The 11,894-nt window shown below is 62.9% G+C and overlaps 2 protein-coding genes and 1 long non-coding RNA gene across 6 annotated transcripts in view; 1 reads left to right on the top strand and 2 right to left on the bottom strand.

The window, feature by feature from the left end:
- MYO1G (myosin IG) overlaps positions 1-5,954 on the bottom strand; it is a gene marked incomplete at its 3' end in the record, with an annotated part of 18,279 nt that extends 12,325 nt beyond the window's left edge. The window contains exons 1-8 of the mRNA XM_014530535.1: positions 4,628-5,954; positions 3,245-3,453; positions 3,043-3,136; positions 2,432-2,597; positions 1,098-1,151; positions 714-809; positions 484-603; positions 8-99 (exon numbers count right to left, since the gene is read on the bottom strand). Of these exons, the coding sequence (XP_014386021.1) occupies positions 8-99; positions 484-603; positions 714-809; positions 1,098-1,151; positions 2,432-2,597; positions 3,043-3,136; positions 3,245-3,453; positions 4,628-4,977 (1,181 nt within the window). The remainder of the gene's footprint in view (positions 1-7; positions 100-483; positions 604-713; positions 810-1,097; positions 1,152-2,431; positions 2,598-3,042; positions 3,137-3,244; positions 3,454-4,627) is intronic.
- A 934-nt stretch (positions 5,955-6,888) lies between these two features.
- LOC102246300 lies at positions 6,889-9,618 on the bottom strand. Of its 4 annotated transcripts, none has more exons than XR_001359930.1 (4): positions 9,531-9,618; positions 7,727-7,805; positions 7,333-7,407; positions 6,889-7,103 (listed from the first exon to the last, which is right to left on the bottom strand). It is a non-coding gene; the product is annotated as an uncharacterized LOC102246300 (long non-coding RNA). The 4 variants fall into 4 exon arrangements; XR_001359931.1 differs by lacking the exon at positions 9,531-9,618 and adding an exon at positions 9,259-9,338; XR_001359932.1 differs by lacking the exon at positions 9,531-9,618 and adding an exon at positions 9,135-9,252.
- Positions 9,619-9,636: 18 nt separating this feature from the next.
- Positions 9,637-11,052, top strand: LOC102245981 (testis-specific serine/threonine-protein kinase 1-like). The gene is made up of 3 exons (XM_014530534.1): positions 9,637-9,642; positions 9,678-10,334; positions 10,400-11,052. Exons 1-3 carry the CDS (start codon positions 9,637-9,639, stop codon positions 10,622-10,624), a joined length of 888 nt encoding a protein of 295 aa, XP_014386020.1. The 3' UTR covers positions 10,625-11,052.
- Positions 11,053-11,894: the final 842 nt, after the last annotated feature.

Raw genomic sequence — 11,894 nt, 5'->3', positions numbered from 1 at the left:
CACGCGGGGGGTGGCCGTCAGCTCGGCCACGTGGTCCACCAGCACCTCCTCGGCCACAGCCAGGTGCCCCTCCTCCATCTCCACAAACTCGATATTTCCCTGGTGATGGGGAAACCGGGAAGAGTCAGGCTGCACGGCCCAGGCCGGGGAGGAGCAAGGGATGGCAGGGACTCAGCCCGAGATGAGGGGCCCCCAGCAGCCAGAGGCTCCCTGCCAGCCACACGGTGCTCGGCTTCCTGGTGGGGACGCCCTTGCCTGCTGTGTGGGCTCGTCCACCAGACACGGACCAGGCAGCTTGCGGGCTGCATCCTGGGCACACGGGGCCCATGGCTCGGGGTGTCTCGAGGGAGCCCACAGCCCAAGCAGCTGGGAGGAGGGGCAGCTCCGTGGCTGCACTGTCAGAGGCCAGTCTCCCCCCCGCCCCCCGGGCGGTGCGACGACAGGACAGCAGGTGGAGGTGCCCAGCCCAGGCAGCAGGCTCACCAGGTGCAGGATGGCAGCCAGGATCCGGCGCACAGACCCCATCTCCTCAGCGCTGAAGCCGATCACCTGCATGGCCTCCATCACCGCCCAGTGGTGGCTCCTCTCCTCGCTCTCCGAGGCCTGGGGGAGAGGGGGCTCAGCACCCCAGCGCAGGCTCACCCACTGCATCCTGCCCCCAGGCCCTGCAGGTGCCCCAACGGCCAGCACCCGAGCGCCGGGTGCCCACTCACACTGAGCCCCGCGCCCTGGCGGGTGAAGCTGTACAGGGTGGGGTTTCTCTGCAGGTGCAGGTCCTGCAGCTCTGCGTCCTCACAGCCTCGCAGCACCTGCGGGACACACCCTGGGGTCAGGCCCTGGGACAGCACAGAGGTCCCTTCAGCCCCGGTGACCCCGCCAGCCAGGGGAGCTCGTGGCGGCGTGGACACGGCCCTGGCGCAGGGAGAGCCCCTTCAGGCTCAGACGCACTGTGGACACCTCCCAGGTCCAGGCAGAAGGCACCTCAGGGGCAGAGGCAGGCGTGCTGTGTCCGGGGCAACCCACCCCCCCAGAGAGAGAGAGGGCGAGAGGGGGCGGGAAGGGGCTGCCCTGCCTGCCCACCTGCCTGCCTGGCTCACCTGATAGAAGACGTGGAAGTTCCTCTCACCCACGTGCTGCTTGAGGACCCGAGACTGAGGAGAGAGGGGAAGCTGGGCCCGTGTCTGGGTGGACAGGGACCCCCAGGGGACAGGCCCCAGAGCCCCAAGGCAGTGCAGGGAGCAGCGGGGCTGGCCTGGCCACAGAGGGAGCCCCACCCTGTGCATCTGGGACATCAAAGAAGGTAAGTCCCTGCCCCAGGGCCGTGGGCCTCGAGGGAGGCCTGGGCAACACCTTTTCTTTTCTTTCTTTTTTTTTTAAGGGTAAGTTCGGCTCCTTAATTCTCTCAACGTCTTTTTTTATTTATTTACTAGAGGCCCAGTGCACGAAATTCATACATGGGGGGGCCCCCTCAGCCCAGCCTGAATGCTCTCCAATCCGAGATCCCTTGGGGGATGTTCGACTCCCTCTCACAATCCGGGAGTGCTGGCTCCTAACCGCTCACCTGCCTGCCTGCCTGCCTGCCTGATCGACCCTAACTGCCCCCCCTGCTGGCCTGGTCACTCCTAACTGCCTCCCCCCGACCCCCTGCTGGCCTGGTTGCCCCTTACTGCCCCCCTGCCAGTCTGGTCACACCCAACTGCCCCCCTCTGTCGGCCTGGTCACCCCTAACTGCCCCCCACCATGGCCTGGTTGCCCCCAACTGCCCCCCCTGCTGGGCTGGTCACCCCACGCAGCCTGCTGTTTGGTCGTCCATCTGGTTGTTTTGGTCGTGATGGCCCCTGGCTTTTTATATATTAGGATTTTAAGCCTCACGCAAGGATATTTTTCCATTGATTTTTAGAGAGAGTGGAAGAGGGAGGGAAAGACAGAGAGAAACATCAATTGGTTGCCTCCTACACACGCCCTGACCAGGGCCCAGACCATGGAGGAGCCTGCAACCGAGGTATGTGCCCTCAACCAGAATCGAACCTGGGACCCTTCAGTCCATAGCTGACACTTTATCTACTGAGCCAAAATGGCTAGGGCATAACCCACCTTTTTTCTTTTCTTTTCTTTTTTTTCTTTTCTTTGTTTTTAAACATACAGGCTAATTAATATTTATGTATTTTTGTTAGTCCTCACCTGAGGATACTTTTCCGCTGATTTTTAGAAAGAGTGGAAGGGAAGGGAAGAGACACAGAGAGAGAAACATCGATGTGAGAGAGACACATCCACTCATATTGATTGGCTGCGTCCTGCACATGCCTAGACCAAGCCGGGGGATAGAGCCTGCAACCGAGGTATGTGCCCTTGACTGGAATCGAACCAGGGACCCTTCAGTCCAAGGGCCCATGCTCTACCTACTGAGCCAAACTGGCCAGGGCCAACCCACCTTCTCCAGCAAGTAGCTGTGGATGTGCCCCCCGACGGGGTCTCCCTTGAAGTCGAAGTTGATGTCCATGTACTTGCCGAAGCGGCTGGAGTTGTGGTTGCGGTTGGTGCGGGCGTTCCCGAAGGCCTCCAGCACGCAGGTGGACTTGAGCAGCACGTCCTTGACCCTGAACGGGGTGCAGGGTGGGGCTGCATCGCAGAGACCTCGAGCCGGGGACCCTGTTCATCCTACGGTGTCCCGGGCTGAGACCCGCCCGCGCTTCCCTTGCAGGCTGAGGGCGGCGCTTCCTCCTGAGACTCTGGAGGGCCCCGCCGGCCCCGTGCCAGGCCAGATCACCTCCCGCTGGCCACGGGTGCTCAGCGGCATCTTCCCCACCAGCCCCACGTCACTCCACGTCACAGGAAGAGCAGGTTCCCCCACAGGAAACCGCTCCTGCCAGGCTGGGGAGCAAGCCCTGCTTTCCAGCTCCCAGCCTCACCGGTACCTGGCTGGGCCCCCGGGCAGGCCACCTTCTCCCCCCCGTGGCAGGTGCCCCTGTGCTGGGTCTCACCTCCCCTTGCCCGGGACTCAGGGGTGTCTCCGCTCTCCCGTCCCTGCCCAGCCCGCCTCACCTCTCCACCTCGGCCCTCTGGCTGGGGTTGGTGACGGCCGCGATGTACTGCATGATGTGCTTGCTGGCCTCCGTCTTCCCCGCCCCGCTCTCCCCTGCGGACAGACGGACAGACGGACAGGCAGAATGGGCGCCTGCGGCCTGGCCCCCCTCTCCTCTGGTGTCCTCCCACCACCAAAGCGAAGCTGCGGGCCGGCGGGTACCTGAGATCACGATGCAGGTGTCCCTGGCCCTGCGCTTCATCGCCCGGTAGGCGGCGTTGGCCACGGCGTACAGGTGGGGCGGCCGCTCGTACAGCTCACGGCCCTGGTACCTGGCGATGGCCTCGGGCCCGTAGAGGGGCAGCTCCTGGTAGGGGTTGACGGACACCAGCACCTCGCCGATGTAGGTGTAGATGCGGCCCTTCTGGAACCTGGTGGGGGCAGGGCTGCTCCTCAGCCCTCAGGCGAGGCCCAGCAACCCAGCTCCCGGGCCCTGCCCACCTGGGAGAAGGGAGGGCGGTGGCCCTGTCCCCCGGAGCCCACCCCACTGCTCTCCATGGGCCCTGATGGCACAGGAGGAGTGGCCCCCATTTTAGGAAGGGACTGGACTTGCCCAGAGCCACCCTGGGCCAGCAGGTAGGAAGGAGATGGGCTGAGGCAGAGGGAGGGGCCTCCGCTGTTTCCTGTTGGTCTGGGGCCTGGGCGGGGACCCAGTGGCAGAAAGGAGCCCCGCCCAGCCCCACCCAGATGGCAGGGCCTGGGAGGGGTGCAGGGAGGGAGCCCCCAGCACATCCTGACCTCTCACCCCTGCCCTTGGGGAACCGGCCACCAGCAGGGTGCCTGCTCCCCGGGGTGTGTGGGAGCTGCCTTTCCCCTGCACCCATCGGGGTTCCTCTTCCTCAGCCGCCTCGCCTCTGACTGCGGGGGTTCCCTGGCTGCACCCTCTCCCGGCACCCAGCACCCTCGCGGACGCTTTCTCTTGTGCCCCGAGTGGCTGAGTGGCCGGGCTTAGCATCTGGGTGGGGACGGGGCCGGGGCCGGGGAGGCTGTCCCATGAGCCGGTTCGTGTGAATGAGCTGCCGTCATGCCCGGCTCAGTGCCATCGAAAGAGCTCACTGTCCCCCGACCCCACAACCTGCCAGGGGCCGCCTGCCTTCCGCCCGCCCCGTCACCACCTGATCCCGCTCCTCCCTGCCCTCTGCCCTCCTCCTTTGGAAACTGGGCCCCAGGTCACGCTCCCAGTTGTGCCCTGCAGCACCCCACACTCCCCCCAAGACTCATTCAGCTGCCCACTCCCTCAGAGCACCCAGGGCTCAGCCAGGCCCCACCCGGGGGATGTGGTGCCCACCCATCTGGGAGCTGGTTTGGGTGCTGGGCAGGAAATCATGGCTTGTGTGGGAGGCAGGGGCCTGGGGAGTTGGTGCCAGCACTGGCCAGCCACCTGGCCCTGAGGGGTCAGTCCTGCCGGGCTGCCAGGCCCCCCTGCAGTGACCCAGGCCCAGATGGGGGCCTGGGTGGCTGTGTGTCCCTCACCCCCTTCCACCACCACCCCCCCCCACCCCAGCTCCCGGAGGGACCGGGGAGCAGGGAGCCGCCTGGGCCCACCTGAGCTTCAGGTTCTCCATGAAGTCTTCCATGGTGACCTGGTCCAGAAGCACAAAGTCCGCTTTGCCGCACTCAGAGCCTTCCTCGTCCTCCATCCTGCCGGGAGCACCCAGAGCCCAGGCCCGGTCGCCAACTTCCCGCGCAGGGCGCAGGGCGGAGGGAGCAGGCCCGGCCTCTGCCCACAGTTCTCCCCGCCACCTCCCCGTGTGGTGAAGTAGGAAGTGGGTTCTGGCCCGGGAGGGGCTGCCTCCCTCCCTGAGGGGCTCTGACCCCTGCTTCCTGGGCGGGCCCCTAACGTGCGGGCCGGCTGGCGGGAGGTTCCTCCTGGCCCCGGAGGAAGCCCACCCCATCTCCACCCGCCCTCACCCAGCAGCCCCTCACCCAACAGGGGCCGCCCAGGTCCCAGTCCCGCCCCAGGGAGTCCCCTGCAGCCCAGAGGGAAGATTCCTGTCACCCCACCCCACGTGGCTGTCAGCTCTGACCTGGCCTGGTGGGTGCAGGGTGGGCACAGGGCCCCGTGGTGACAGTGGGAAACACCGTGCCCTGGCCTTTGGGGCAGGGCCCAGACAGCAACAGTCCTTGGTGTGGGGACGCCAGGGTGTGAAGGACAAGACCCGCTTTGCCTGGGACCTGCCGTAGGGCGAGCGGGGCCGGAATCACCTGCCCATGTGCCAAGTTCCCACCCCCTCAAGTACCTGAAAACAAATACAAATTTAATCAAGTTGAAAAGTGCTTATCCCAGTGCCGGGTAAACCAGGTGAGCTCCCAGCAGCGCCTGTGGCTCCACCCTGGGGCGCCCCGCGGGCTGGTGTTTTTGAAGGCCTTTCCAACTCGAGGCCGGGAAGAACCTGGGGAGTTCTGGGCGGGCCTGTGGCAGTTTCATTTCCCAAACCCCGGGGTCAGCATCCCGGGTCTGTATTAACACTCAGAAGGGACGACAGGCTGTCCCCATGGAACGTCAGGAACAATGAAACCTCAACTTGGCAACATTTTCAGGTCAGGGACACAGCTTCCAGGCCTCGGCTCTGGACTGAGCCTCACCGAGCCCTCCACCCCGACAGCTTCAGCTTCGGGGAGGGAGCCCCACCCACTCTCATTTCCGAGGGGAGTGACAGAACACCCAAGGCCTTCCCTTCCTGGGCCCGGCCTGACCTGTGGGCCGGCGGGTTCGCCTCAGGCTTGTCCTGGGCAGACAGGTGGTGCCTGACCCTCAGCTTCCCTGCAGGGCCTGGCAGCTGGGGCAGGGCAGGTAGAACCAGCAGGAGTGGGGGCAGCAGGGCTCCTCTCCTGTCTCCTCTGGACCACTTTCTTTTTTTAAAAAACATATTTTTATTGATTTCAGAGAGGAAGGGAGAAAGAAACATCAATGATGAGAATCACTGATCGGCTGCCTTCTGCACGCCACCCACTGGGGATCGAGCCCACAACCTGGGCACGTGCCCCTGACCGGAATCGAACCCGGGACCCTTCAGTCTGCAGGCCGACACTATCCACTGAGCCAAGCCAGTCAGGGTTAATAATTCTTTATTGTTTAAAACACTACCTACGTCCCCCTTTCCCCCTCATTAGCCTCCCACCCGACCCCCACTACCCTACTGTCTGCGTCCCTGGGTTATGCATATCTGCATGCACTTCGCCACCCTATTGTCTGTTTCCAAAGGTTATGCATATATGCATACAAATTCTTTGGTTGATCACCTCCCTCCCCCGCCTTCCCTCCGAGATTCCGCACTGTTCCACACTCCTGTCCTCTGGACCACTTCCAAGATGCTTTCCCCTGGAGGTGCCAAGCTGGCAGCACAGCCTGGCCCTTTGCACCTGCAGGCCTGGCTCCAGCTGGTCTGAGGCCACCTCTCTCTCCCCGTTGGTCAGGAGGCCCCTCCTCTGGGCCTCGGTGTGGCTGACCGACCTGCAGGTGCCCTCCCATTCACCCTCACTAGCCAAGTGAATGTGAAACCAGCTCCGTCAGCCCGGCCCTCACTCCCATGTGGGCTCGGGCCAACCTGTGTGCACAGCAGTGGCTGCAGCCAGCACTTGTCAAATGGAACCGACGCTGCAGGTGCCTTCCCCGCCCCATACAGAGGCAGGACCCACCCCAGGATCTCAGGTCAATGTCCCGAGAACAGTCCCCTCCCACCCGTTTGCAGAGGCGCATGTGCGGGCAGGGAGGCACTTCAACCCGGCCCAGCGCCTTCAAGGAGGCGTCTTCCTCTTCGTGCCACGCACTTTGGAAAGCAGAGAAACGGGCTGGACTCGACCACTCATTAGGAACCTGTTTATTAAACACCCATTTCCCACTCAGATGCCAGAGGGAAGCAGACGGAGACACAGTGCCAAAACCTGGGTCAGAGAATGCCAGTCAGAAGCCAGGCCTGGAGCCACCCAAGACCAGCCAAGAACCAGGAACCCGACTCCCTGCAGAGGAGCAGTGAGGGCGGCACCTCCCTGGGCACCCAGCCGCCAGCATCCACTTCATCTGTAAAAACAAGAAACTGCTGGGAAAACTCAGCGACGAAAGCACACGGCAGAGCAGCCTTAAACCGCCTGGGCTCCCTCCCACTCCTGACCTAGAGGCTCCCGGGAAAGGATGCAGGTCGAATCCCAAACCAAAGGCAAGCAAATGCCTGGCAGACTCACTCCAGGGCCCCGACTCCAGGCAGCTGTCCGCCCACAGCCTCCCGTGCTAGCCTTCCCGGGACACTCACCTGAGCTCCAGGAGGAGCCAGCCTCACGCCCTGAAGGGAAGACTCTTCTAGTCCAGGGACTGCCGGGCTGAGACACTGGGGAGCGAGGACGGCAAGTGTCATGCGCTGGGCAGGGACGCAGCAGTCCCCAGGCCGAGGCTGACAAGGGGGTCCCGCCAGGCTCAGGGTTGCCCTCCTGGGAGGAAGCCCAGAGGCCGCAGCGAGAATCAGCTGGTGAGTCACATCGGCTTCAGCACCAGCACTGCTCACCGGCTCCCACCCCACAGGCGATGCGGGTGAGCTGGGCGCCCTGCCCGCAGGGGCCAAAGCGCTGACCACGGAAGGGCACACTAGCTCTCTGCCCGGGAGGACAGCCAGAGCCTCACCCCCAGAACCGAAGGAACACGAGACTCACGGACAAACCAGTGTCTCCTGGTGGCCACTCTCAGAGGCCAGCGTGTCCAACGTCTTCACTCAGACCGGAGAGGAGTCCCCTGGAAGGAAGGCAGAGTGGGACCCTGCTGGCCACTCTTTCCGTCCTGCCCACCCCTGATTGCACCCAACAGCCCTCACATCAAGGCAAGGACACAGGGCACCCCTCCCTGTCTGGTGGGCTGAAGGCCTGGTGTCCACTCGCAACCTGCCAGTTCCGGCTGGATGAGCCCGGAGAAGCGAATTTGAGCAGAAGGTGCCGCTGTCTGCCTTGGCCTCCCAGTGAGGACCGAGGGGTGGTGCCTGCGCTGTCTGGTGCACACTGCCCGCTGCCTGGATATGGCCAAGGTGAAACCAAAGGCTAGGCCAGAGCTGCTGGGGTTCAGGGCATGGCCCGAGCAGGTGCTAGACAAAAGGGCTCACAGCAGAGGGCGCCTGTCCAAGGCTGGCCCCTCCACCGGCACCATCCTCAGCGTCCCAGGAGCTGCTGGCACTTGGCGTGGGACCCAGCCACGGCTGGGGGTGTGCAGGCCCCAGGAGGAACACACAGCACCAAGTCCCTGCCAGCGTTCCCCTTGCAGGGTCCGTCACAGAAGCATAGCAGGTGAAGAGTCCAGCCAAACTGGCCAGGAGAGGCAGGGCCCTGACTTCCTAAAGGCAGTGACCTGGGCCTGAAGTCTGCCCTTCCTGACCCACTGCCACCCTGCTCCGCCCGCTGCAGGGCCCGCAGGCCACCTGTGTGGACACAGCGAGGGCTCCCAAGACTGAAGAAGGGAGAAATGATCAGGGATGTTCACCCCCAGCTCCTTGCCTGCGGGGGTCACTGTGGCCTCCGCCTACAGCCCTGCCTTTGTCAAGGTCACCCTCTCTTCCAGAAATGTCCTTGCCATTTGGGTTTCCTACGCCCTGCTCCGCCTTCGTGCTGATGCCCCTAGGAGACCCTCAGGTGGCCTCAACCAGAGTGTTCCTGTCTCCTGCTGGGACCCCGACTACCACAACCACCGGCCCGTCTCAACAAGCAGTCCTGCCTCTGGGCCAGTGGTCGGCAAACTCATTAGTCAACAGAGCCAAATTTTTTAAACTTAAACTATATAGGTAGGTACATTATCATTAACTTAATTAGGGTACTCCTAAGGCTTAGGAAGAGCCACACTCAAGGGGCCAAAGAGCTGCAGTTTGCCGACCACGGCTCTGGGCGTGGACAGACCATGTGTCCCCATAGCGCCCCCCCCGCCCCCCCAACTGTGAGACCACTCTCTGCAGGCCGCCTGTCCCCCCACCCCCACTCCCGTGGGCTCCAGCCCACTGGTCCGCCTTCTGGGTTCTGAGTCCCAGTGGCTCAAGCCGGAGCCTCGCCCCCCAGGGCACCCTTCCTTTATGACTTCACCCACTGAAGTCACCGGACAATGCTGAACGTTCTACCCCAGAGCTGGGGCCTCCAGGAGGCAGGGACAGCCGCCCGGCCAGCCCAGAGGACTCTCCAGTAGACGGGGACACCGCTGGCCCATGTCTCACAGGGGCGGAGGGCAGCTTCAGAGGCACGGGGTGCTCCTGGCACCATGGATGATGCCGCCGTCCTCAAGCGACGAGGCTACATCCTGGGGATAAATTTGGGAGAGGGCTCATACGCCAAAGTCAAATCCGCGTATTCCGAGCGCCTGAAGTTCAACGTGGCGGTCAAGATCATTGACCGCAAGAGAGCCCCCACAGACTTCTTGGAGAAGTTCCTTCCCCGAGAGATTGAGATTCTGATCATGCTCAACCACCGCTCCATCGTCAAGACCTACGAGATCTTTGAGACGTCAGAGGGCAAGGTCTACATCATCATGGAGCTCGGGGTCCAGGGCGACCTCCTCGACTTCATCAAAAGCCGGGGAGCCCTGCGCGAAGACGATGCTCGCAAGAAGTTCCACCAGCTCTCCTTGGCCATCAAGTACTGCCACGACCTGGACATCGTCCACCGAGACCTCAAGTGCGAGAACCTGCTCCTCGACAAGGACTTCAACATCAAGCTGTCCGACTTCGGCTTCTCCAAGCGCTGCCTGCGGGATGAGAGCGGCCTGCTGATCCTGAGCAAGACCTTCTGCGGGTCGGCGGCCTACGCGGCCCCCGAGGTCCTGCAGGGCATCCCCTACCACCCCAAGGTCTACGACATCTGGAGCCTGGGCGTGATCCTCTACATCATGGTCTGTGGCTCCATGCCCTACGACGACTCCAACATCAAGAAGATGCTGCGCATCCAGAAGGAGCACCGCATCAACTTCCCGCGCTCCAAGCACCTGACGAACGAGTGCAAGGACCTCATCTACCGCATGCTGCAGCCCGACGTCAACCGGCGGCTGCACATCGAGGAGATCCTCAGCCATGTCTGGGTGCAGCCCAAGCCCCGAGCCCTCAGCAAGGAGGGGGCAGGCCTCCTGGGCACTGAGCCCCCGCAGGTCCCGGAGCCCTCTCGGACCCCTGAGGCCTCGATGACTACCCAGCACTCTCGGACCCCTGAGCCCTCGCAGACCACCGGGCACTCTCGGACCCCCGAGGCCTCGCGGACCCCTGAGGCCTCTCGGACCCCTGAGGCCTCGCGGACTCCTGAGGTACCCCTGAGGCCTCTCGGACCCCTGAGGCCTCGCGGACCCCTGAGGCCTCGCGGACTCCTGAGGCCTCGCGGACGACCGAGCCCAGCTCCGACAAGAAGTCTATCTCCCACCAGGAGCCCCAGGAGGAGGCACAGCCTGAGGTGACGCCAGAGTCAAAGCCCCAGGAGGAGATGGTGCAAGGGCAGGTCTCCAGGCAGCTGGAGAGCACCAGCCTCATCGCCCCAACGGGGCAGCGGAGCAGGGAGACAGTGGAAGGGCGCTCTCCAAAGCCCCCGCAGACCCAGTGAGCCTCTCACCGGGCCCAGGGGCTGGCAGGGAAGGAGGCGGAGCCACAGCTTTGAGCCTGGGCTCCAGACAGGTGAGACCCGAGGTGAAGGACAATTCCCAGATGAGCCACTATTTTTGTCAATTTCCCCCCCTCCCTTTGAACGTGCTACTGAAGCAATAAATCACTATATTGGTCCATAAACTGGGTGTAGGGTTAATGAGTTTCAGCCAACATCACTGCCCGCCTCTCCCCCAGCACACGGAGCCCACAGCCATCCATGCACGGCAGAATTTAGCCTGTGGTTCTCTAGGTTTGTCTCCTGGACCCTCAGTCCCTCAGGTTAGGGCTCGTCCCCCTTGCTGCTCCCTACTCCCACTCCCAGCAGCCGACCTGCCTCCACTCCCCAAGCTTTCTTTTTTTAAAAGGTATTGTTTTTTTTAGAATATATTTTTATTTCAGAGAGGAAGGGAAAGGGAGAGAGAGATAGAAACATCAATGATGAGAGAGAATCATTGATCGGCTGCCTCCAGCACTGGGGATAGAGCCTGCAACCCAGGCATGTGCCCTTGGCCAGAATCGAACCTGGAACCAGGTCGACGGTCTATCCCTTGAGCCAAACCGGCCAGGGTCCCTGAGCTTTCTTGTCAGTGTCTGTGAGGCTGTGCAGGATATGATCAAAAGCCCAAAACGCTTTCTGCAAACACATGACTGTTGTGTGACCTGCACTGCAGTCCAGTGGCACTTGCCCCGTGTCGCTAGTGGGCACCTGGAGCGTGGTTGCGGTGAATGAAAACGGAATTTAAAATTGCACTTAAGTTCAACCCTATGTGGCAAGTGGTCACCACGGGACAGTGCAGGTCCAGTGTCCAGGGAGCAGGCGATGTCTGAAACTTCTATAACCTCGCTCTGGACGCAGCAGGGCAAGGCCTCAAACCGTTCCACAGTGTTCTCGCAAGCACGGCAGGAATGCACAGGGCCACCCCAGGTCCCAGCACGCTGGAGGCTTGCAGCCTGCAGCCCCCGCCCCGCCACGCGGTGCCCAGGAGTGGTGGTGGGTTGCCTCCAGGAGTCCCGGAGCGGCAGCCTCATCCATGGATGTCACTCCCCTCCGTTCCAGCTCTACTTACCGGACTCGGGGGCATCCGTGCCGTCACGTCACTGCCACACACAGCCTGGCTCCCACGGTCTCAGCAGGTGGGCACACCCTGCGGGTCACAGGAAGGACCCTAAGTAGGGGCGGTGAGAACTGTCCCCGAACCGGGGCGGGGGTGCAGCACTCGGGCGCCGGA

Source organism: Myotis brandtii, unplaced genomic scaffold, assembly GCF_000412655.1.
Source record: "Myotis brandtii unplaced genomic scaffold, ASM41265v1 scaffold743, whole genome shotgun sequence".
NCBI classification, from domain to species: domain Eukaryota; kingdom Metazoa; phylum Chordata; class Mammalia; order Chiroptera; family Vespertilionidae; genus Myotis; species Myotis brandtii.
This window is presented reverse-complemented; position numbering and strand designations above follow the sequence as displayed.